The sequence below is a fragment of the Panthera leo genome, chromosome B1 (genome assembly GCF_018350215.1).
Source record: "Panthera leo isolate Ple1 chromosome B1, P.leo_Ple1_pat1.1, whole genome shotgun sequence".
NCBI lineage: Eukaryota > Metazoa > Chordata > Mammalia > Carnivora > Felidae > Panthera > Panthera leo.
Genome location: NC_056682.1, coordinates 146,366,247 through 146,391,026, shown reverse-complemented (window position 1 = coordinate 146,391,026; position 24,780 = coordinate 146,366,247). Strand labels below are relative to the sequence as shown.

Sequence of the window (24,780 nt, the reverse complement as noted above, 5' to 3'; positions counted from 1 at the left end):
CTCTCTCTCAGAACAGGTTAAGCAGCACCTCTTACCTTGTCTTAGGAATAATTTCACGAGATGATAGAATGGTTGCATGTTGAGGACACGTTCACAGAACACTTAAGGTTAGTTGAGAGTCAGAGGCCCAAACCAGAAAGGGTATCCAAGCCACCTACAAAGTCTATAATTCATATCAGATACTGTGGTGAGAAAGCAGTGATCCTCTGAAATCAGACCAGTCTCATTACCAACTTTAGAATAAATACAGGATGATTATACCTATCAAATTGAACTCTTACATCTCCCCCACATAGGTTCTGTTCTGTTCAATCACTGCACTTTGTGTAACAGCTCTCTTGGAAACTAGCACAGAAGTGAATCATACCCAACAAAAAAAGAACAGTCTTCATTTCTGACAATGTTAAAACTGTTAAAACATTTTTAAAAGGTTAAAACCATTATAAAAGTTAAAACGTTAGCTTCAAACTTAAAAAAAAAAGAATTAGAAATATCTAAGGCTGAGCAAATATGAAAGTGAGCTAGTTTCCCAACACTAGCAATTGTTTAAGAGAATTGTTTTAAGTCTTAAAAATATAAAATCCCAACCATAACCCCACCATACAGAAAATAATAGTATCAGGGGCGCCTGGGTGGCTCAGTCGGTTGAGCGTCCGACTTCAGCTCAGGTCATGATCTCACGGTTCGTGAGTTCGAGCCCCGCGTCAGGCTCTGGGCTGATGGCTCAGAGCCTGGAGCCTGCTTCCGATTCTGTGTCTCCCTCTCTCTCTGCCCCTCCCCCATTCATGCTCTGTCTCTCTCTGTCTCAAAAATAAATAAATATTAAAAAAAAAAAAAAAAAGAAAATAATAGTATCTTATATTTTCAGATAGGACCCTTCTATCAAAATGAATAAGAGAGAATAATAATGTCTGAAATTTAATAAGCTAATTGTTAACTTTATAGGACTCTTGGGCATTATTACCCAAGAATCTCTCATACAGCAAAGAGTAACGACCTGTCTAGTCTAAAGAGAAAATAAGAGAAGAGAAATAAAAGAAGAAGAAATAAGAGAGTAAGAGAAAAGAAGAAAAATGCAGGCAGAATGTAAATTGAATCTACATTTGGCACATGAATCAAAAGAAAAAAAAAATTCTACTTCCAGTGAATTTCGAAGCAATTTCTTTACGACTTTATAAAGGTAATGCAGGTCCAGAGTAATAACTGTTCTTTTTCCTGAAAAGCACAGTTTCTAGAATTCTTACCTATTTACACAATTAACATTTTACAAAAGGACAATGTTGTCCTATGAATTTTACAAGCATTTTGTTTTCCAGTATTACGAAGGCAAATTAAACCAAACAGTAAAATTGTATGCAAATGTCACTCTCAGATTAGAATAAAATCTACAAGAAAATTTATTGGCTACTTTGTATAAGGTAACATGTGAAGCAATTCTGCACATTACATTAAATTTTAATTAAGACTAAATATGGATAATTTATAAGGAAAAATTTTTAATTTTTTACAAATAATTGCATGGCTCATCCTTATTGCCCCTGTTATTTCAAAAAATTAGTGAAAATATCAATATTCAGCTCACTCAAACGTGACTCATTTTGACACCAAGTTATTTCCATGCATAATCTGAATAATATCTTTAATATATAACCTAATTATAATAAGACTGTATTGGGCACCTGTGGGGGGGGGGGGTGTTGCTCAGTCGGTTAAGTGCCCAACTTTAGCTCAGGTCATGATCACATGGTTTGTGGGTTGAAGCCTCTCATCGGACTCTGTGCTGACAGCTCAGAACCTGGAACCTGCTTCGGATTCTGTGTCTCCCTCTCTCTCTATCCCTTCCCTGCTTATGCTCTCTCTCTCAAAAATAAATAAACATTAAAAAAAAGACCATATTAAAAGACAACAATAACATGAAAATGTGACTTCAAAATGCAAATATTGAGTTGTCTATTAAGTACAGGTAATTGATCAAAGTTTGATTTACATAAGTAGCATCTACAATTGCTGTAATTTTAATTTAGCCCTAACTGGAAAATAATAATTTGCAAGATTTAATATATCTTGTTTTCTATCATCAGGAAACTAGAACAGTATAACCTAATGCATTTCCTTTTAAGCTTCAACTGCCAATAACTTTAAAGCAACCTTTATTTCCCAAGTGTTTAATCTTGTTCAGTTCATATACTTGAAAAGATTCCTTTTAGCTTCCCTCCCATGCTTTTTGCTCAGATCTTTCCTTAAATGATTCAGCTGGCATCACCCTAATACATGATATGCTCAAGTCCTTTCAAAAGAAAGAGAAAGGGAGAGACTGCAACAAAAAGAGAAAGTGAAGAAGGATGTGGAGGGAGGAGGACAGGCAGGAAGACAGCAGAAAGTGTGCAGGCATCTATACACACCTGACCCTCAAAATTGTCACAGATCTGCTATTCTGTTTGTGACAACACTAGATTCTTTCTAAATAAGCACATGTTGACAACATTCTGATTTTTAAAGTTGAGGCAAGGACAATGATGTATGAGTAAAAAACTATAAAAACTGAGCATATTGGGGCAGCTGGGTGGCTCAGTGAGTTAAGTATCAGACTCTTGGCTTTGGCTCAGGTCATGATTTCACAGTTCATGAGATGGGCCCCGCATCAGGCTCTGCACTGACCGTGCAGAGCCTGCTTAGGATTCTCTCTCTCTGCTCCTCCCCTGTTCACACCGGCTCGCTGTTATCTCTCTCTGTCAAAATAAACAAATAAACTTTAAAAAAAAAAACACTGAGCATATTTAAAAAGAGTAATAATAATTAACTTTACTGAGTACTTATATCCTAGGCACTGTACTAAGTGCTTACGTGGATTTTTTTACTGCTCACAATAATCCACGAAACAGGTTTTATTATATTTATGTTATTATTTATTATCACCATTTTACTAATGAGAAAATGAGACTTAAAAGTGGTTTCATGCCTAGCAAGTGGTGAAGTTATACTGTTAACTCCAGAGTCTCTGCACTTAACCAGTATGCTCTCTTCATTGTTAATAAACAAAACGTGTCTTGTTCATGTGATATGCATTTTCTGAAGTACATAACTGGTATTATGCTTCATGAGAACGAGACACAGGGCAGCCAGCTCAAATAAAATACAGAAATGGACAATAGTTTTATATTGCCAAACCAAGCATTTGAGTCGGCTGAGGAGAAGGGAAAAAATAGAACTGGAAGGAAAGGGAAGCTGCCCTAAGACCTCTCAGACGTGCTCTGGATTCATAACCAGGTGGTAGGTAGGGACAACACTGGAGACAGGAATTGTGCAACCTGGATTCCAGTTCTTTCTCTGCTGCTAATCAGAAACGTGTGACGCTGATTTCATCACCCAAGTTCTCTGGGCATCTTTTCCCTCACCTATAAAACAACAGGAATGACTCTACGACAGCCAAGGGACCAGTAGCACTCTAACTACCACTCTGAGAAGACCCACGCGACTTTATGTTCCCCTGGTCTGCATGCTCACAGCTCCAGGGTGGGCCACCCTGGGAAGGGCACCTGTTCAGAGATAGCCCTAGGACCCCATCCCATTTAGTGAGAGTAAATGCTTCTCCTTTGAGAGATCCCACTTCATTTAGGAAGGGTACTCCATGACAGACAAGCCCTATATAACCACATACATCAGATAAAAGACCCAGAAATAAGCAGTGACCAGATGTCCCTTCCACTAAGAAGTGCTCCCCCACCCACCCCCGTCCTCAAATTTCTCCCTGAAACTCCACCAATTGTTAGAGAGACACCTGAACTTGAAAGATAAAGCAAAACTACTGAGACAATTAGGATAATCAGAAAAGAAGCTAGTTATCAGCTGTACTTTAGTGTGGAATAGTTCAATCACCTTAGTAGAAGGGACACTTAAATTAAGCAAGTTTGGGAATAAGTTTGCTCACTTTCTTTTGCCCTCACCCTCCAAAGAAAGAGAAGTGGGCAAGGTCAAGACCAGACTTAAGTTCATCTCCTTCCTGATGGTCTACTTTCCCAGGCATTGCTTGATCCTTCATGCCCTCCCTGAGACATCGTTAATGTTTATAGTACCCCCCCCCCCACACACACACACATCTGTGCTTTCTCCCAGTCTTTCAGTGTCCATCAGGAGTAAGTATGCTCAGTTGCTAATGTGATCGCTCTATGCTAGAAACTCATAGCTGGAGAGTATGATATTCCAGTTTTCTAAGAGTATAAATTCCAAGTAAAATGACTCTAAGCTGGGAGTGAAGGGTGGAGGACGCTAAATCATCCCCATGTACCTGTGAATAGTGTAAATCAAATTCTCCCCTAAAAGAAACTCGGGGTGCAGCAGGGGGGCAGTGAATTGTCACAAAAGAATTGAAGAGTCCAGGATTAGGCTGCACCAGCCTTCTAGGGCTTCACCCCAAGCAGGAAATTGCTGCACTGCGCCATGGCTTCCCTACACCAGTGCCCAGGCAGCTGGCCAATTCACTAACCCCTTCCCTGGCCTCGTACAGACCGCGTCGTCCGTGCAACCCTGGCCTCACAGTAACCCTGGCTGGCTTGAGAAGAGTTGGCAGAGAGAGTCCAGGGCATGCTATTTAAAGCTATAAGCAGCTACTGTGAATGGAGATGAGCTGCTTTAGCAACAGAGGATAAGGCTAGACACAGCAGATTCTCACTTGTCCTAATGAATTCACACGCCTGCTGTGGTTAGGCCCCCAAACTTGATACAAAAGAGCTCAGTGCCATTTATTAATTACTAGTAGTCATCTATCCCATCCAGCAAATTTTCCACAATTAAGTTGCTTTATTTCAAATCCTTATATTCAATTTTCAACATCAAAATATACTAATGATATGTATATGTAATTATGTGTGTGCATACGTTATGTATACACACACCTAAATACCCACATGGACTATTTCATGTAAACATACACACATACATCTTTGTATACATATGTAGATAGCTAGGGAATATATATATAACGAGAGATCCATAAATGTGTCTGTGTTTGAATTCAGGTTACCCGAGCTACCAGAAATATTAGGAATACCCACTGAGAACCAGGATTAGGTAACAAGGGCACAGGCTCTGAATGCAGGTATCAAGGTCTTCCATGAGACAAAGACAAGACACTCACTTCTCTGGATTCCTAAGCCATAAACAGGAACTGTTGTCAGGATTAAGATAATTCCTGTAAAAGACAAATCTATGCCTGGCACACAGAGTTCATGCTCAAAGACCTTAACTGGTATTAGTATTATGACAAAAACATTTATAGTAGCTCAGGAGGACTGTGACAGTTAGTTTTCTTCTGGAAAATAAATTTTATCTCAACCAACTCTGATAATCTGTCCCCATAGTCTCCTTGTCCTCTTCATAAAATGTGCTCACAAGGTGCCATATCTAGGGAATTTCTATTCATGTTTTAAAATTCAGCTCACCTATCATTTCCAGGAAACTTTCCCTGACCCCTAGCCTAGGTCTGATGACTTTGTTGCCTTTTTCAAAAAACAATGTCCCTGTCCTTTATATCTTTATTTAGCCAGTTGGGTGTCTAAGAAGTAATGTCTCTATTTCCCACTCTATCTAAGATAAGCTCCATGGGGCAAATACTATGTCTGCTTCTGCTCATTGTTGCGTCCCCAGCACTGAAAGTATACAGCACATGGTAGATACTCAATAAATACTTATTGAACGAATGAATGAGTTAGACAGGTATTAATGAATCTATTTGTTCTCTCCTAAGAAGCAGAGAGAGAATTCACTCACAGGAATACAAAGAATCCTGGGAGTTACCAAGAGACACAAAAGTTGGAAAAACTAGCACTTGCCTAGAAGAAGTCAAGCTATCCAAGAAACCAAAGAGGTGTGGCTTTTTGTACTTGGCTTGAGAATCTTTATAACATTCCATCAAGGAGAAACCACAAAAAGAAATGAAAAAGTTACAAAGCAGAGTTCTGGGTACCAACGGGGAAGGCCGGAGAGGGATTCTACACAGAGGAAGCATTTCTTCCATTAAGGTTCATGAAACCTGGAAGGTGGCGGCAAGCAGATTACAGAGCCATGGAACTTACATTCGGTGTCTTCATTCATTCAGAAACTCATCAGATATTTATTGTGTACCTACTATATATCAAGAATGGTGTTTAGTTTTATGGATACCAGGAGTAAGCATTACAGACACAGTTCCAATTCTCATGGAGTTTCTAGTTCAGCACAGGGGAAAAAGGCATTAAACAAATAATTTATGTGTGACCAGCCCTCAGAAAGGAGAACTATAGGTTGCTATAGTAACAACCTTGACTGGAAAGTCAGTAAAGGATATTTTGTTTTCTTCCAAGGAATTTATCCAAAGGATAATATTTTCATAATCCCTTTTTAAAAATTATATCTTTTTTTAAGCAATAAGTTGCCATGCTGATTTGTATCTATTTCTGTTGCTTAACAAGAGTAAAGTAATTTAAGAGACACACTATACCTCTATTATGAATTTAAGTATGGGTTTGGGTCAAGATGATGTTGCCCCATCACTACTTCTATGTGAAAGAAGGGGAGAGAAAATATGAGAAGAAAAAAAAAGTTATGAAAACCACAGCACTAAAATACTATTCAGAAGGATACAGTTGATTTATATGAAATCTTAGGAACCTTAAACTTTGAAGTTCATAGCACTCGCTTCACTTGTGAAAGTTACAAAAAGGGAATTCTAAACACATTAAAGAGAGATCTATAATTCACCTTTCAAAAGTGGTACTCAATTCCCCATTCTAATATTTATACTCTATAGTCTATTAATACTGATTTTTGAGCACATACTGTGTGCCAAGCATAGTTAAAGATCCAGAGGAAAGACTTCTCATCCTCAGTACAAAAAGCTATGCTCTCCCAACAATAAATGTATAAAACTAATTCAAGATAAATTTGAGATGCCAATAAGGGATACAAATAAGATTAAAAACACTAGTATAGTGTAGAGTGACTAGGGTTGCTATTTTTAGCAAATGGCCAGGAAAATCCTTTTTGAGGAAATGGAATTTTAGTTAACTCAAAATGGTGTGTAGGAACCTCTATTTACAGAATATTCTGAGTAGGAAAAAAAAGCAGCATTTCCAAAAGACCAGAGAAAGGGAAACTTTGGACTATAGGATTGACAAAAGGAAGACCAGTGTGGCTGAAATACAGTGAACAAGGGAATAGTATCAGAGAAGTATGCTAAGATTAGATTTTATAGAACACTGCTTCCCAAAATGTAGTGTCACCTGGGAGCTTGTTAGGGAAGCAAACTGTCAGGCTCCTATGCAGACCTGCTGAGTCAGAAACCCCAGGTGCCACCAGGAAATCTATGTTTTGATAAGTCCTCCATGAGATTCCCATGCCCGCTAAAGGCTTTTAAACAAAGTTCATCAAATTTAGAAAGTTCACTTCAACTCCAATGTGGAGGATGAAGAGGGGCAAAATAGAACAAAAATACCAGTTAGGAGTTCACTATACTATCCAGGGAAGATATGACAGTGTTTTGGACCAAAGTTGTAGCACTTTGATTTAAGAAGTAGATTCAGAACATGTTTTACAGAAAAATCTTAAGACTATGGATCCGATGAGAGGGATGAGGAAATAAAAGGAATCTAGCATTTTTGGTGGACTACGGTTTTTGGACTAAGAAATAGTTACCCAGACTTTATGGAGAAAATCATGTAGTCATGGCTATTAAGGGTTGATCTTCGGCCCTTTTAAATCTGAGATGGCTTTTAGACATCCAGCTGGGGATGCTGGGTAGGCAGCAAGATACACAGACAAGTCTGGAGCTCAGAGGAAAGGGCCAACATGTGGAGTAATCATTGTATAGATGATATCTGAAGCCATAAAGTCAGATAAGACCATCAAAGTTCAGAGTGTAGATACAGAAGAGTGTGGCTAAAGCACAGAGCTGGTGTAACTGGTATATGGACACAGTGCAAGGTTGACTCATGGAACTTAAGGAGAGAGATGGCTCCAGACTGTCAAAGCACAGGACAACTGAAGATCTTAAGGCCTCTGTGTTGACTCATAGCCCCACCACCAGTTCTTGAAGGCAAAGTGGCTTTAGAACCTTACAAGCACTTCTTACTGGCTACTAAATAATTTATGGGCATCCACTTCAAAGTTCCACTTACCATCAGGAAATCTTTCCATGAATCATAGAAGGAACCCAAGGATCAGACATATTAAGGTGGCTTGTCCATATTCAGATAGTTTCTATACTCTGCCAGAACATGGTCTGGGGATGGCACTCACTGGTGCTTCCAAAGAACATGTAGCCTCCAGACAAGGGGACCAAGAGAGGAAGTTGTAGCTATGCACAGTTAATCCAATCTGGGACTGACCTATGCTGAGTCAACCTGGCTGGGATTATGACTGGGCAGTGGGCTAGGGCCAAGGTAGTACTACAGACCAAAAAAAAAAAAAAAAAAAAGGAAAAGTTGTAATTCCTTACCAGAGAAAGCAGGTCAGTTGGGAAAAACCAGTATCCAATATCATTGCACACAGACATGGAACAGTTGAGTTATGGAGTCTGGCATTAACTGAAAACTTGTTAGAAATGCAAACTTTTAGGGGGACCTGGGTGGCTCAGTCAGTTGAGCGTCCGACTTTAGCTCAAGTCATGATCTCATGGTTGGTGAGTTAAGCCCCACATCGGGCTCTCTGCTGTCAGGGCAGAGCCCGCTTCGGATCCTCTGTCCCCTTCTCTCTCTGCTCCTCCCCATTGAACTCTCTCTCTCTCTCTCTCTCTCTCTCACACACACACACACACACACACACACACACACACACACACACAAATAAAAACAAACATTAACAAAAAAGAAATGCAAACTTTTGGACCCCTCCACAGACCTGCTAAATCAGAAGCTGAGGTAGTACCAAGCAATCCATGTCTTAACAAAGCTGTCCGGCAGATGCTGGTGCCCACCGAGGTTTGAGGCCCCTTGGGGAGAATAAGGATTCTCAACTTGAGGTGCATATTCCACATATGCGACACATGAAGAGCTCTTCCAGGGAAAGACATCAACAGAGCTGGTACCACCTTCCTGTGTTGAAGAAGCTTTGTATGTACTTCCCTAACAGCATATCCAAGGGAGAGTCCTTTTTGCTCTTAATATTTTATAAAAACATAACTATATTTCTCTCAATACACACACACATATACACATGTATATGTAGATGTATGTGTATGTATGTACATATCTATGAATATACATATTTCTCTTTACACTAGTTATTTCCACATTTTATTGGAAGTCAAGGGAAAACATCTTCCAAAACTATAATAGCTTGGGTTGTGATAGTTGAAGTCTTTGGAGCCTTCAAGAACACAAGACTTAGTCATAATGGATTAAATATAAATTTTAAAAAATAAATAGGAAAAGCATTAGAATAAAGTAACCATATCTCAACATTTGGAAAAGTAACACTTATATATGCAGTTTCTACCCCAGACCATTGTTAACGATAATGGTCAAGTAGGATGCTTTGATTTCTTCCTTGGCCTGGAATGCACTGTCCACAACAAACTTAGTTATAGAGTCATAGAACATCAGTCCTAAAATGAATCTCAGAAGTTCATGGTCAATAATTCCCTAATTTTAGGTCCCTGAGTCTGTAGGAACCAGTGGAGGCAGTAACAGAAATCTGGGAATGACTATCACTGTGTTACAAAGCTGAACAAAATGCTATAGGTTCTAAGAATGACTATCTTTTTATCAGAAAGATCACCGAAGATCACACGGAAAGTAAGTTGTACTCGTTGGCAATTCTGACCAGCCAATTTTGTATGTTTTTATTATTAACTCATAGGAAAAATGATTCATTACTTAATAAACAGTTTTCTGGTTTACATACCATTTCAAAACATAAGGTCCAACAGTTGGAAGAAAAAGAATCACCGATCTAATTCAAACCCTTAGTTTTTAAGTATGGGAAGGAGAAACAATGTAGTTCCATATATATAGTCCTAATTTTAAAACATTCTCATAGAGGCATATGTTTCTAAAATTTTTCCAAGCATAGCACATAAAAAGAGGCCTCCCCCCAAATTTTAGATCAATAGTTCAAGTCTAGGACCAATATGGTTCAGAATCTTACCTCATCAGTATGCTGAGTCTAGGTTTGGTGCCACAGTTGAAGTCTAAGGTAACAATGACATGTGGCTGACCAAACAGAGACGGAGATCTTATAGTGACTTAATTATATCTGGATCCACATCATTCTTTCTGGTCTGTTTTCTTGTCCTAGCAGCCAGTTAAGACCATCCTCGGAGCCAGGTATGAAAAATAAAGGAGTGTATGAAACCAGGCAGGAAAGCAGAAAATATTGGCACCCTCTAAAGCAAGATCAAGTATCCCACAAGCTTAAAGGAAGTATTAGCCCAAGATTCTAATCACTATGTTAAAAGCATCCTGTTTCACAGATAATGCTAAATGAAACTTTTCCCACTGGGTCTGGGTTGCTAACATTTGCAGAATCTCTCACTAAGTGCTGTTGTTCGTTTTCTCTTGGACTTCACGTGCTCAGACCGGGTCCCACTATGTTCATATGACACCCCAGCATCTAATAGCACAGTCTTCTCAATCTATAACAATCTTTCACTTTTAGGGACATCACCAGACAGAAGTAGGCCTTCAAGAATTCTATTACTTTTTAAACTGGAGTTAAAATCAGCTGATCAAAAATTCACCAGGACCCCAAAAGTCTATTTTGATAATGCCACTTACGCTCAAAAACGAATTTTCTGATAGTTGGAGCTAGAGACCCATCATGCCACCTTTATCTCCATTCCCCTCAACTGCCTCACAGAGTTGTAGAAAATGCATATACTTTGCTGTGACTGTGATTTGTTTTAAGGAATACTCTGGACTGGAAAAAAAATTGATATAAGAAAGCATATTGACCGCCATCACCTAATAAAACAGATAAGAAATGAACAAGATTGGCAAGGCTCTGAACAACAGTCTTACATCACCTAATGCCATAGACCTCTTTATCACTATCCTAAAAAATGTATCACTCTGAGGTTCATAATATAAATATTTTCCCAAAACAAAAAGCATGAGAGGAATGTTAAAATTATGACTTATGCTTGGTTAATTCCATTCTAGCTGGAGTATGGGCTATATCACGTGACTAAAGGGAAATTTTCCTGAAGCAGTTTCCTGCATGGTAGGTACACTGAAACAGCTGAGTGGTCATCTGCATAAAACAAAAGTATTACAATAACAATAGGAAGCCAATCATGGATGCTTACTACATCTTTCTCAACTCTGAAAAACCTAGTAAGTGGAACAAGGTGTCTTTACCTCATATTTCTAAGTAGAACCTAAGAAAGGACTTCCTCTATCGGGCAGAGCTACATATAAATAAGACGGAGAGTAGTGAGTTTCCCATCCTTAGAGGTCTTCAGGAGGGCAAAAGTTAGAGTATCTCTCAAGAGCTGATAATAAAGGAGCCCTGCTTCAGGTGGAGAAGGTGATGTGAACGTTACAGGATTTTCACCAAGGTATTCACTTCAGAGAGGATGGAATTTTCCATAAATTAGGTCACAGGCTGACTTGGCCACCTGCAGTATTTATTTTGCGAACTAAAACCATTACTAATATTATGAATCACAAAATATCAAGGACAAATAATTTTAAATTGATTAAAGAAGGAAAAGGACAACAGTAATAATCTTCAATTTCCTAAGCACAAGGCTGTGTGAAAGATGCCCTAACAGTCTTGGAAAAGCCTTGACATGACGTCCACTTTACTGAAGGAAAGACACCTCCAAAAAGTTAAATCACTTGTGTAAGGTCACAGGCTGGTAGGTGGTGGAACGGGAACTGGAGTTAAGTCTGTCTGATTCTACCCTGACGCCATGCCCACTCTTGCCATGAGCCGTTTCCCTCAACCATTTCACACGTGTTGACTTCTGTCACCAACAGTAGTTACATTTTTCCAAACTGAACTGTTTCATAGTATCATAACTCTAAATAGCTTAGCTGGGGTTCCTCTTCATTGGTGTTTATCGATTTCGTTACAAAACTCCAAACCGAACACCTTGTAAGCATTTTATAAAAGTAGGCTATAACAATCTAGATAATGCTTTTCAAAACATATCAGGCTATATATAATGTCCTTTTTTTTTTTAACATTACTAACTCTGAAGTTAGACCTCAGTGCACTTATATATCCCTTTTTCTTTAATCAATAAACTAGAATTTTCAGAAATGTATTACAATTATGGAAGATTTGAACTTGTTTATCAAAGGACTCACAAACCACACTAAGACTAATGGTAATGTGTTGATACATTTAGTGTAGTCTGGTATTGCTTAAAAATTAATCAACTCTTTTGAAAATAATTAAAGAAAAACACCAGGTGATCAAAGTCCCTTGTTTTAGAGACAAAGAATTCCCAAAGTCTGACTACCTGAATAAAAAGTACAATAGATTTTCTATCCCAAAATTTTTTGCAATTTCACTGTTGTAGACTAACAACAATAGGTTAAAACCTCACTTTTCAATTGTATTTCTGATTAACACTGCTGTTATTCCAGCGGTGTTAAAAACATACAAGTCAATTCAAGTCGTTCATTCTTGTCAACAAACCACATTGTGAGAAGCACATTTAGGTAGCTTGTGGTAATAGAACTGTCATGGGCTTTGTTGCCACTAGACCCACATGCCAATATAGCTCTGCCACCAACTCTACGACCTAACATCAAATTCTGTCACTGGTGTTTAAATCAAAGTATTTTATTAAACACTGATTTTCTCTCCCTTTTCTATGGCTTGCCATAAAGATGTGTGCATATGTGTTTATATGTGTGTGTCTGTGCATGTATATATTTCTATATACACAAAAATACATATATAGCTACAGAGTACAAATACTATAAATGATACAAGATGAGATTTAATATCAAATATAATGCATCTATTCAGTTATTTTTGTTTTCTTTTTTGAGACTTAAGTCAAGCTGATCTAATTACTCTTTATGCTCAAATATTTTACTTTCTTTTTAAAAAAAAAGTTAAGTTTATTTATTTATTTTGAGGGGCGGGGGGGGGGGGGGATGAGCAAGGAAGGGAAAGAGAAAGGGGGAGAGAAAGAATCCCAAGCAGGATCCGTTCTGTCAGCAAGGAGCCCGATGTGGGATTCAAACTCACAAATCGTGAGATCATGACCTGAGCCAAAATCAAGAGTCAGAAACTTAACCAACTGAGCCACCCATCACCCCATCAATTTTTTTTTACTATCTTTATAGTAGTGCATTGTAAACAAATACAGTTAAATCTCGGTTTGTGAGTATAATTTGTTCCAGAAACATGCTTGTATTCCAAAGCACTCGCATATCAAAGAGAATTTCAAGAACCATTGGCTCCGTTATGATCATGTGACATTCGGGATCAGGTACTACTCATATTGCAAGATATTGCTCAATCATCAAGTTAAAATGTATTAGAAATGTTTGCTTGCCTTGCAGAACACTTGCAGAACAAGTTACTCGCAATCCAAGGTTTTGCTGATACCACTAAAATGACATTAGGAACACTCCTTGGAGAATGAAAAGAAGCAGAGGATATGAACATAGAGTAAATATAATAAGAAAGTGAGGAAAACATTTCAGATGGAAAAAATAATAGTCTTAGCAGGAAGCTTCCTAAATGGCACAATCACTGATCAAACTTGAAAAGTTGAAGAACCTGGACGAAGATCTGAGAAGTCAGATTTTTCAAAGTCAAATTTCATAACCCTCTGGGATAAAATTTAGGGAACAAATTCTAGAAAAAAAGTGACTAAGAAAAAACCTCCCTAAACTCCACACAAAAAGGCCTCATGACTTCATGACTTTTCTATGAAGAAAAGCAACATAATAAGAAACAAGAATCTTGCCCACCTTCCATCCTGAATACCCATGCAAACTTGCTAATCTCAATGACACAGTCACTGATGTATGCTCCTTTTTCTTTCTCCCTTTTGTATCGTCTGGCCCTGTATTTGGATTAATACTGGCCCTCCTCTGTATTGGTTTTATATGTTACAAAGTTCATGAAATCAACTTCCCCTTTTCCCTTTTGTTCTTAGGGCCATCATAGGTGGACCTCCAACAAGACCCCTATGTTCCTCAGAGGCTCCTCCTCCTACCCATCCCGTCCCCGCCATCATCAGGGATCACTGTAACATAAATGCTCACCTTTCCAATTCTCTTGCTTCACAAATATTGCTTCCTCCAAGAAGCCTTCTAACGTCCTTCCAGGCAGAAATCATTGTTCCACCATCCAAGCTCTCACATTTCATCTGGTCTAGTCTTACAACATATACAACTTTCTGCCTTGTACTTCGGTTCTGCTTTTGCACATCTTATTTCCAGAGCCCTCGGGAGACAAAGGCTATGCCTGATTTCCCTCACTATTTACCACAGCAATCGGTACAGCACTTTACATACCCCAGTGCTTCAAAATGCTTTAACTTGGGATCAGTATTCCTGGAAGCAAAGATTAAGTCAAAAGAATAACACAGTTTCTTCAAAGTTGAAAACTTTGAGGCTGGATTTAGTTAGCAAGAACTCTGACCTCAAAACATGATTATGCACAAGGGCATCATATCAACACCAGGATGTCCTTTTGTTCTTGTTTTATGGTGATTTACTAGCAGAAGGTACTTTCAGATGTGGTCAGCACTATTTTCACAGTTTTAAGGCATGTCTTGACTATCTTCAAAAAATTTGTATTAGAGTTTTAATGAAGTCATGGTTGTCAAGACACTGGCAAGAAGAAGAAGCATTACTTCCCAAGCTGACAGCAGAAAGAAAAAGTACCTCTGCTGCTGCTTTTATTTTGTTTGTCCACGTCTGTCCACAGACAGGTTTGCAGCAGTATCTTTACATTTTCCCCCGATTTTTTAACTCATCTTTAAATTTAATTTTTTATAAATTTACTACACCAAAGTGAAAGGACATAAAGTAAAAACAAATCATAATCAAAATGATGTAAAGCAAATAATCAGCACTGAACCGGTGATATTTATATAGAAAATTGAGATAAAAATGGAGATGAACTACAAAAAGCTATTATAAAGAAATATTTTTTAAATTTAAAAACACTTCTGATGGTTTTTTTTTTTTTTTTTTCCACTTCCTACTTTATTCCAAGCCCGCGTCCTTGGATATTCTTTGTAGAAGATCAACTAAATCACACAGGAGAAATAGAGCCAAAAAAATCGGGAAAGACTTGACATATGTATGATTTTCGACTTATGCAAATCAGATACAAAATGTGAAAACGATCAAGGACGATGCCAAACCTTGCCTCTTTCCCCCGGATATGCACACACTGGCTGCCTATATATCTGAGAAAGGAGGCAGAGTGGGAGATGTACCCAACCATGCACACCTGGCATAAGCGGGGACACACAACTAAGGTAAGTACTGTCAGCTCCCAAAGGGTCACAGCTTAACCAAATCTCAGGAAAGAAGCAATGAGGCCTGTCGGGGTACTGGTTCTCCCAGACTAATTGAACTCGAGAACTTCCATCCATTCTTCATTTTGAAAGGGGCCAGTGTCAGCTGCTGTTTTTGTCCTTCTGTTTCTGGAAATTAAAGGGTATGGGGGCTTTGAGCTTTATCTAGTCTTGTATTGCTCAAACAGCCTGGTGTAGGTGCCCGGGGATAAAACAAGGTTTCAGTCCTTTTTTCCTGCAACCTTCTCAGGTCTCTGAAATCTGCATGTAAACCATAAACATACAGATCTCCCCCTGTCCCATCAAAAAAAAAAAAAAAAAAAAAAAAAAAAAAAAAATGACATCTTTCATAGACATGTTCCCAGGGAGGTGACAGGCCTTCACCCATCAGGTTCTTCTCATAAAAGCAGATGTTCAAATGTCAGCATCTAAAGATCAGCCCTCAAAAACGCTCTTTTCTAAATCCACTATAAATAACTAGAGACTTGTATCTGTTTTTAGTATCAAACATTTGTTTCATTAGATTGAGCTGTATTTACAATCACTGGTCAAATATTCTTAATCCCAGGCACACTGGCTCATAATACATTTTAGATAGACTTTTTAAAAAGTGCATCTGCAGCTAGACTTACTGAAATAGGCCTGGCAAGAACATCTTTTTGAGGGGACCAAATCCCAAAGCAAAAGTCTTAAGGCAGGAAAATCTTTTCTTGTTTAATTTTTTCAATGTTTATTTATTTTTGAGAGAGAGCGAGACAGAGCACGAGCAGAGGAGGGGCAGAGAGAGAAGGAGACACAGAGTCCGAAGCATGCTCCAGGCTCTGAGCTGTCAGCACAGAGCCACGAAGCACGAGATCATGACCTGAGCCGAAGTCAGACACTTGACCAACTGAACCACCCAGGAGCCCCATTAAGGCAGGAAAATCTTAAGGCTATTTTCTTAATGGTTTGCAATTGTCCTCAAAGACTTCATCTGGCCATTCCCCAAGTCTACAAAAGATAAAATGCCATCATTATTAACCAGATGTGACTATGAGATATTTCGGGAAAGGGGTACCATTTATGGTTTCCAAATTGTTAACCTCAAGCTTCCAAGACCCTCGGCCCTAAGAGTGAAGATCCCTGTCGGAGATCTCAGGGAGCCTCCAAGTGGTCGGAAGTGAGGAGGAGTCAGGAAGAAGAGACACCAGGAGAGAGTATCTCCCAACTGTGTTTCAACCAGGCCTTTCCTGAGCTTATCCGTTTTACCCATTACTTTCTTAGATAACCCCTAGTGATTTCATTTGAAGGGAGAATTCCAAATGTTCTTCTGAAATGCTGAAAACTTCTGTCCTAGATACACTCCCTTGATCATAAGCCCAGCCCACAAGGAAATCACTGAGCTGGATAACCCAGGAAAACCATTACCAGTCAGCTCTTCCACTCCCAACTAGTTCCCTCTGATGATAATCCAGGGGAATTAACATAGCAATATTGTTCCAGCAAGTCTAGAGAAATTCAGTTTCCTTATGTTATGAAATACATGAAATAAAGCCTACTAACCAAACAACCCTTTATTTTGGCACATTTATAGACCACAAAATATGATTGTGAGCTGCCACTGCTCACAGGGGAGATTTAATGGTGTTACAGAATAAATGCCAGGGCTCTGTGGAATAAAGAAATCTATTTTCAGCTGAGATTCTCAGCCAGAAGTGTCTTCCCACTAAGAAGTGTGTGAAATTTCAGAAATGTAGAAGCAGAGAGGTAAAGCACGTCAACACCCTCTAGCCAAAGACCACCAGCAGCACATCTGTAGTGGACGAGCTGGGTTTATTACATGTTGCATGGAGGGAGAATGCACACCAGAGGGAACCACGAGCATTTCAGTAAGAGAGCGTTAGAAAGAACCTATTAGCAGGACTCAGGCTTCCGTTGGGTAATTTGGGGGAAGTCTAGAGAAGCGGGGCTTTGTTCTCTTTTGGATGCTATCAGAAAGCAGGGGCAATTCAATGACTAAACATCTCAATAGGTCTTACCTATAAGTAGGATAGACTAGAGCAGGAAAAAGCTGTAAATGGTAAAGAATCAGTAGTCACTCATAACTGATCATCTTGCAAAGAACAGGAAAAGGTCACACTAGTCAGGAACAGATATTATTCTTGGAAACACTGGATAAGAACCAGTGTCAATTCCTTTCTGCAGAAGACTCTGATGCTGATTTCAGAAACCCAGAGAGTAATATATTAGTTACTATGCATATCTATGTCTAGATCGAATTCTAGATATTAGCTTTGGATATGTCACTCAAGGCATTTTTCTGTCCTCTTCAATAACACCTATATTAAAGTACCTTTCCTGTGATCATTTCATATAGTTGACTGGGATAGGTAGACTATACCTTACTATTTCAGTCAAGTATCTGATGTCCAGAGGAGTAAAAACACCTAAGTGTCATTGCTTGCTTTGTAAACTATCTGTGGTGAAGAAACCATTTTCTTTCTCCCAACTGGTCTTGGACTATTTTGTAAAATACAACAAAAATTAATTACTAGAAAAATTAAATGATAAAACGCAAAACACAAGCCCCATTTTTATTTTATTATCAGGCCCAATGCAAATACAATAATTGTCAAATTGGTATAAGAGTTTCTATATATATAGTCTCACTTTTGGTATTTCTCTTTTCACAAGCCTGAATCTGTAGACACACTTTGAGGACCATTGGTTTTTAAATTAAATTAAAGCATTCTTTACTACAAACTAATTCTAAAGAGTGAGGCCCATTTCAAACTCACATAGCATGCCACAGGTTACATAAGAGAAAAGAGATGTAAGGCGTTTCACTCAGAAGGCCTTGCTATGGAGCCCCCAATCTTAGTGAAAAATAAATACCTATGGCTGTTTCTTATAGGCAACAGCTTGAAAGGACACATGTAGAAAGTCAGATCACTGGAATGCCATCTAAAATCAACATAACCAAAAGGATTACACTTCTAGTCCAGGTAGAGCTTCAGTAGAGACTTAACTATATACTTGCTGGGCTGGGATTTTTCCATTGGTCGATTATAATCAGAGCCTCCCAGGGGTACCTGGGTGGCTCAGTCAGTTAAGCATCCGACTTTGGCTCAGGTCATGATCTCACAGTTCGTGGGTTCGAGCCCCATGTTGGGCTCTGTGCTGTCAGCTCAGAGCCTGGAACCTGCTTTGGATTCTGTCTCCCTCTCTCTCTTCCCTTCCCCCACTCACACACACACACTCTCTCTCTCTCTCTCTCTCTGAAAATAAAAAACTTTAAAAAAAATATTTTTAAAAAATCAGAGCCTCCCAGGGCAATGGCTTCATAGCCCATCAGGTTAATCCTCAGGCATCTATGTTATCTCAGTATCCCAGCTTCCTTTTCTAAGGTCAAGAAAGGTCAAGCTTAAATCCCTTCCTTGCCAGTTAAAGGGGAAAATGGGCTCAGGAATCAGCCAAGTTTATTTACATTCCCTTCAATTAAACTTCCTACTTCATCTCTGCTAAGGGCTTATCCCATCCAATGCAATCCTGCAATTCTTTGAATTTGTCCCCAGCTCAATAAAGTGGTCCTGGTGTTATCCCTCCAGTCTGGTGATGTGCTCTCCGTGACCCTGCTCACTGCTCTTCCTGCCCTCATCTTCACTCCTCCTCCTGGCACATGGCTACTCTGAGCTGGAAACTCTAGAAAAGGCCTCATTTCACATACCCACATCGTCAGCACTGCCTTCTCTGCAGGCCAGACCCACCCTTTTCCTGGATCAAGCTGAAGGTCTGAGCCACTTATCTCTGGCTCAAAACTCTGCCCTATCCATAAACTCTCTCCAGAAGATATTTTCCTTAACTACAATTTTTCAAGTTAAACACAACGCTACTCTACATACATATGCCAAATATTTTGACACTTAAATTCTATGGCAAATTTGACGTCTTTGAGCTGTAGGATGGTAACCATTATTCCTTTCACCATTTCACAGTGCCTAGAATAGCACTCGGTCCATTACTGGCTCCCACAAATATTATTTAATTAATTAATTGATGGGTCAAATAATGGAACAAATGAATACTTGCAATGTAGTACAGACACGCACTCAACATCCATGTATACATGATGTTTACACTGTATCTTAAAAGTGAGAAATTAAAGAATCCTAATAATTAACATTCATTCCTACTCTATATTTTCCTCTTCCTTATAACAATGTGTTATTGCCCCAGATTCTGTCTCTGTGATTAGATCATTTGACTTGTACAGTAAGAAAAATACTGATTTCTCGGTCAGGTTTAAAAATGCTTTCTTTGCCTTTTTACCTTCCTTAAACTGATTTTCAAGCTAATATCCCACATCTCAAATCTTAACTAGGAAAATAAAAAGTACACACTTTTTTATGCTAGAAAACTAAAAAATAACACTGAATTAAGTTTTACACTCAATATATTTTACTTACAAGTATTATAAAACAGTACCTTTTATATAATTTATTTTCTTTTATATCTTAGTAGTACTGAATCAAGCTCTCTCAATGAATTACTTTAAACTTATTCCTCTAGAAAGTGTTTCTTTATTTCCCAGTCAGTGACTTCATAATTCCCATCTATTCAACCTTTGTGTAGAATGAGAAGAATTTGAGAGATTCCTTATGCCTTCAGACCCCAGAATACCACCTAGCACCAAATGTGAGCATATATATATATAGATCCTAACCTAATGGAATCCAACTTGAAAACATGGACCTGTTCTATTCAGTTTTCTGTGCGGGCTTTTAAAAGCCTACAGAACATCAGGAGGCAGTACAAGACTGTAGAAAAAAAGCCTAAAACAATGACCTAACTAGCATTTGATAAAACATATGTATCATAACTCCTCTGGGTTGGGCCTATGCATAGAACAAACAACAATAGCAAAAAATTAATGGTATTGTTGGAAGACCAGCCAAGGTAGAATAATCACAAGCAGGAACACAAGGAATATTTTGAGAACTCCCAGGAGAGTGACAAAACAAAGGGAATAGCTCTGAACTCCCAAGAAACAGCAGCCTGGCCACCATAGATAGAAAAATGGTTGCTTTTTTGAACAACGACTTGGAGTCAACTGTGGATGGAAGAGGCATAAACACTGACACACTTTTCAAATGGCATCTGGAGATACAAAACAAATAAAAATATTTCACATCTGCGGGGTATGTAAAGAAGGGTCAGTTACTACTGGCCTCAACAACAAAACTGAAGAGCAACATATGGGTATTTTATTTGAAAATAAAGAAAAAACTGATTCAAAGCCGCAATACAGAAAGAACTACATCTCATGTTTGTAAAGTAATGCTATTTGAACAAATTCTGACAAAGTATCTGCTCATTTCCCATTTTAGCATTCTGTGGGGAAGTGAAAGAATGCATTCAAAATACTTTCTTTAAGAAGATATCCAAAGTTTCCACATAAGAAGTGAAATACTATCATTTTGGAGGAATCTACATTTCTTTAGAAAATTTTCATAATGCTTTGAAAGAAATAAGGAAATAAAATTCCCCAAAGTAACACAAGTGAAAATATAAGCAAAAAAAAAAAAAAAAAAAAAGATAAAAACAGGTTATCTTTTGTTTCTTGGAATAATGTTGTCTTCATGTCAAAATTAAGCCAACGTACACATCTTTGACAGTAAAATGCTTTCTAATGCTTCTTCCTGAACTTAGAATATAACAATAAGACTTCCTTTCTACCTCTACCTACTAAGCCACCCTGGAAACCATGCTGCACTCCCTAACACCTGCAAACACACACGCACAAAAGGGAATAAGTCTTACCAGACCATCACAGTTGCTAATGGCAACAGAGGTTCCTGGAATGTCCATGATGTCACCAACATAAGCACAGTTAGTCTGCAAAGGTTCTGTTTTCCAGATTCTTTCTGAAGCATTTCCTGCTTGATGATCATTATTGGGGTTGGTTATATTCCCAGGCACCAGAGAGGTCTCATGCCATTCCACAACAGCCCCAGGAGCTACCAGCTGAGTGTTGCGCTTTAGTCGCAGATGAAAGTCTCTTCCGAATGCTGTGATGTTAAAGAACAATTGCTCAGAGTTGGAAGACACGTCCCTCGTTGACCTCTTTTTGTGATTTGCAGAAAGAATATGGGAGAGATAGTGTCCTTCAAAATCTGTGCTGACTGGAGTCACCAGCTCATACTCTCTCTGTCTCTTTAATTTTGGTAAATCTGTAGGGTGAAAAATAGAATTGTAGAAGCCTGTGCAACAAGAGAACACAGGAGGACATAACATAGGCATAAAGTGCCCACCTCACAAGACTGTACCTCAATTTGCAAAATATATATGTTCCCGAACCATCTCCTAAGTATGAAATTTTGGGAACTTAAGTCATTTCTCAAATATATTTCTGTAACTCTGTGTTCAATGAATCATTTTATTTTAAAAAATGTATTACAATGTGAATATTCATATCACATTACATGTTTGAGGATATAATAAGTTTCCATAAACTATATCTGGCTTGCTTATAATCAAGACATGCTCCCAATTAATTTATTACTGGCACAACTGACACCTGCTACAAATGTTTAACAAACTTGTTATTATGTAGAGGAAATTTTTTGATTATTTTATTTTTTCCCTTTAAGACTCCTAGAAGTATTACTGATTAAAATAGCAACCTTATGTTGCATTTACCATAGGCCTATACTTTATACACTGTAGTTTATGGTGCTGTCGTTTACACATATTTTTTCCATCATAACAACCCTAACAATCACACTTCACAGGTGAGGAAACTGAGATTCAGGAAGTATGTGTCCAAGGTCAAGCAACTGTGAAGCTCAGATATGAATCCAAGTTATACTCCAAAGCCCATACACTCATTCTGCTACATTTGAGTTGTGCTCCATAAATCACAGAACATTTTTAGAAAATGAGAAGAATGGGTAAAAAAAGTAGAAATCATAATCTATAAATTGAACATGGAGATGCGGGTTAGTTAAGAGCAAATGGCATTGTCATTTTGCACCATATTCCTTATGTGGGACAGATACTTGTTTTTTGTTTTTGTTTTTTAATTTTTTTAACACTTATTTATTTTTGAGAGAAAGAGAGAGAGACAGAGCACTAGCGGGGAGGGGTAGAGTAAGAGGTAGACTCGGAATCCAAAGCAAGATCCAGGCTCTGAGCTGTCAGCACAGAGCCTGATGCGGGGCTTGAATTCACGAACTGTGAGATCATGACCTGAGCTGAAGTCGGAGGTTTGACTGAGCCACCCAGGTGCTCCAATACTCATTTTAATATGGATGTGTATTTGGGGCCTACCTTACTTACAGCACAAGTGACCACCTACATGTTAAGCTTAATTTCACAATTAATTCCCCTAGTTTAGCCAAATGTGTTATGTCTGCTAAAATGCAAACATCCTTGAGAAAGATAGCACATTGAATAAACCACTTATCCCTTACTAGAAATGATTCTGAAGCAAAAGACCATGGATACTGGAAAAGAAAATGAGGAGGACAAAGATTTTCGAGAAAAGAAGGCAAGCAAAATCTGGTAACAGAAGTTAAAAAGCTCCCCACCTTCATGATTCTAGCCTAAGACCAGTCCTGCAGTGTGTAAAAGTACCCTGAAAAAAATGATATGATCCACAAATACTTCTCACCTAGAGGAATTGCGTGTATGTCATCCAATAAATGAAAGTGTAATGCCTCATAACTGAACCTACAACCTATGATCTGAAAGTATCCTTACAGAATATTTTCATTGTTTTCCTGCATTTGAAATACTTCAAACAATGTATAAAATACCAGAAGACAAATGAAGGTATTTTGCAACTTGGAAATTCTTTGAGTGCATGTTTGTTATCATTATGCCATTTATAGTGACCAATGTATTTAAACAAAATATGCTTCTTTATCAAGTGCACAGATCAAATGACCCTGCTCTAAATATTTACTAGGCAGAGGAGTGAGGACTGTCATATCACAGAGTAAAGTGAAGGCCGACTCCAATACTGGCAGGGACAGCACACGATCCCTGTTTCGTAGGCTCTATCACAGCCGAAGACTTACGCGAGGCATCAGCGTAAGCACAGACCAAAAGATGTGGCCTCTCTTACAGCCAAATCCATGGGGAATACTTTTGTCGCTTCTGGTTTATAGAAAGAACTCTAAATTTTATGGAATAGACTCAAGCATCACAGGAGCAGAGTGATGGAGGGGACGGTTTCCACAGTAAGTGATGAATCAGAATCTTGGATGGGGACTGACAAAGCCTGTCCCAAATTTAAGTTTCAATTCCTTAAGGACGAGAAACTTCCCCATTCAGCTTGCTAATTCCGATGTCATCTAATACAAGATTCTGTACATGCCAGGGTCTCCTGTCGGTAGGATCTGTTTAACACGTATTAAGTTAGTGATGCAGGTCACCAGAGAGCCCTTGCTTTGTCTGTGCTGCGACACTCTAACTCACAAGACAAACTACCCAAGGCCCAGGGGTGTCTGGCTGCACAAGTAATCCCAGTTATAACTCGTTCTCTAACCATGTGTTTACTCTTTCAAGGGAAGGAGATTTCCCATCTCCACTGAAGGGAATTCACACAACCAAAGTCTAGACAATATACTGATGCCTGGATTAAGTGACCGGACCACTAGAAAATTTAGGGAGAATTCAAGGAGACTCCTCCACACCCACGAGGACACGCAGAGCCACAGGCTTACAGCAAACCATGCATCCCAGACTCTCTGGGACAGTTCCATTTTTCCACTGTCAGACAGTATGCTCTGCATTTTTATTCAAAATAAAGACGGCCTATTTCTTTAGAGCCTTGTCTTCTCTGATGCTAAGTGACAAATCATTCCAAACATGCACACATAAGACACACTGCTGAAATTAAACCTGCCATGGGTAATCCTCCAGTTGGGAAGTAAGGTAACCAAGGGAAAAGATGCACTCAGTAAACCCTCAGGCCACCGTCCCCCTGGACAGTAGCTGGCAGAACTGACACAGGAGCTACCAGGTTACCTGCCTTTATTGGCAGGATAAATACTGGGCACTGCGCTTTATGCTCAAGACTCTCCCATCCCTCATTCTCACAACAATCACAGTAGGTAGATGTTATTATCCCTGGGTTACAAATGAGAAAGCAAGCCCGGAAGGCTTGACACGTACCAAGCAAGAAGCCGAAGGAAAATTTCAATTGTGATCATTTTGACTGAAGACCATGCTCCTGTGCTCTTACTCACTTCAGAATAGATGGAACATCTTGCTGCTGATTTCTAATTTAAGATCTGACTTATAAAGGAAACCCACCACAC

General features: G+C 38.8%; 1 protein-coding gene across 5 annotated transcripts in view; it reads right to left on the bottom strand.

The window, feature by feature from the left end:
- The window catches only part of ADAMTS3 (ADAM metallopeptidase with thrombospondin type 1 motif 3), a 259,971-nt gene that overhangs the window by 217,554 nt on the left and 17,637 nt on the right, over positions 1-24,780 (bottom strand). For 3 of the 5 annotated variants that reach the window (XM_042936209.1, XM_042936210.1, XM_042936211.1), the window contains exon 3: positions 21,275-21,684. In XM_042936209.1, coding sequence (XP_042792143.1) covers positions 21,275-21,684 — 410 coding nt within the window. Of the gene's footprint in view, positions 1-35; positions 164-8,871; positions 8,958-21,274; positions 21,685-24,780 lie in introns of those variants that run through there. The other 2 variants (XM_042936215.1, XM_042936212.1) reach the window with 2 other exon arrangements.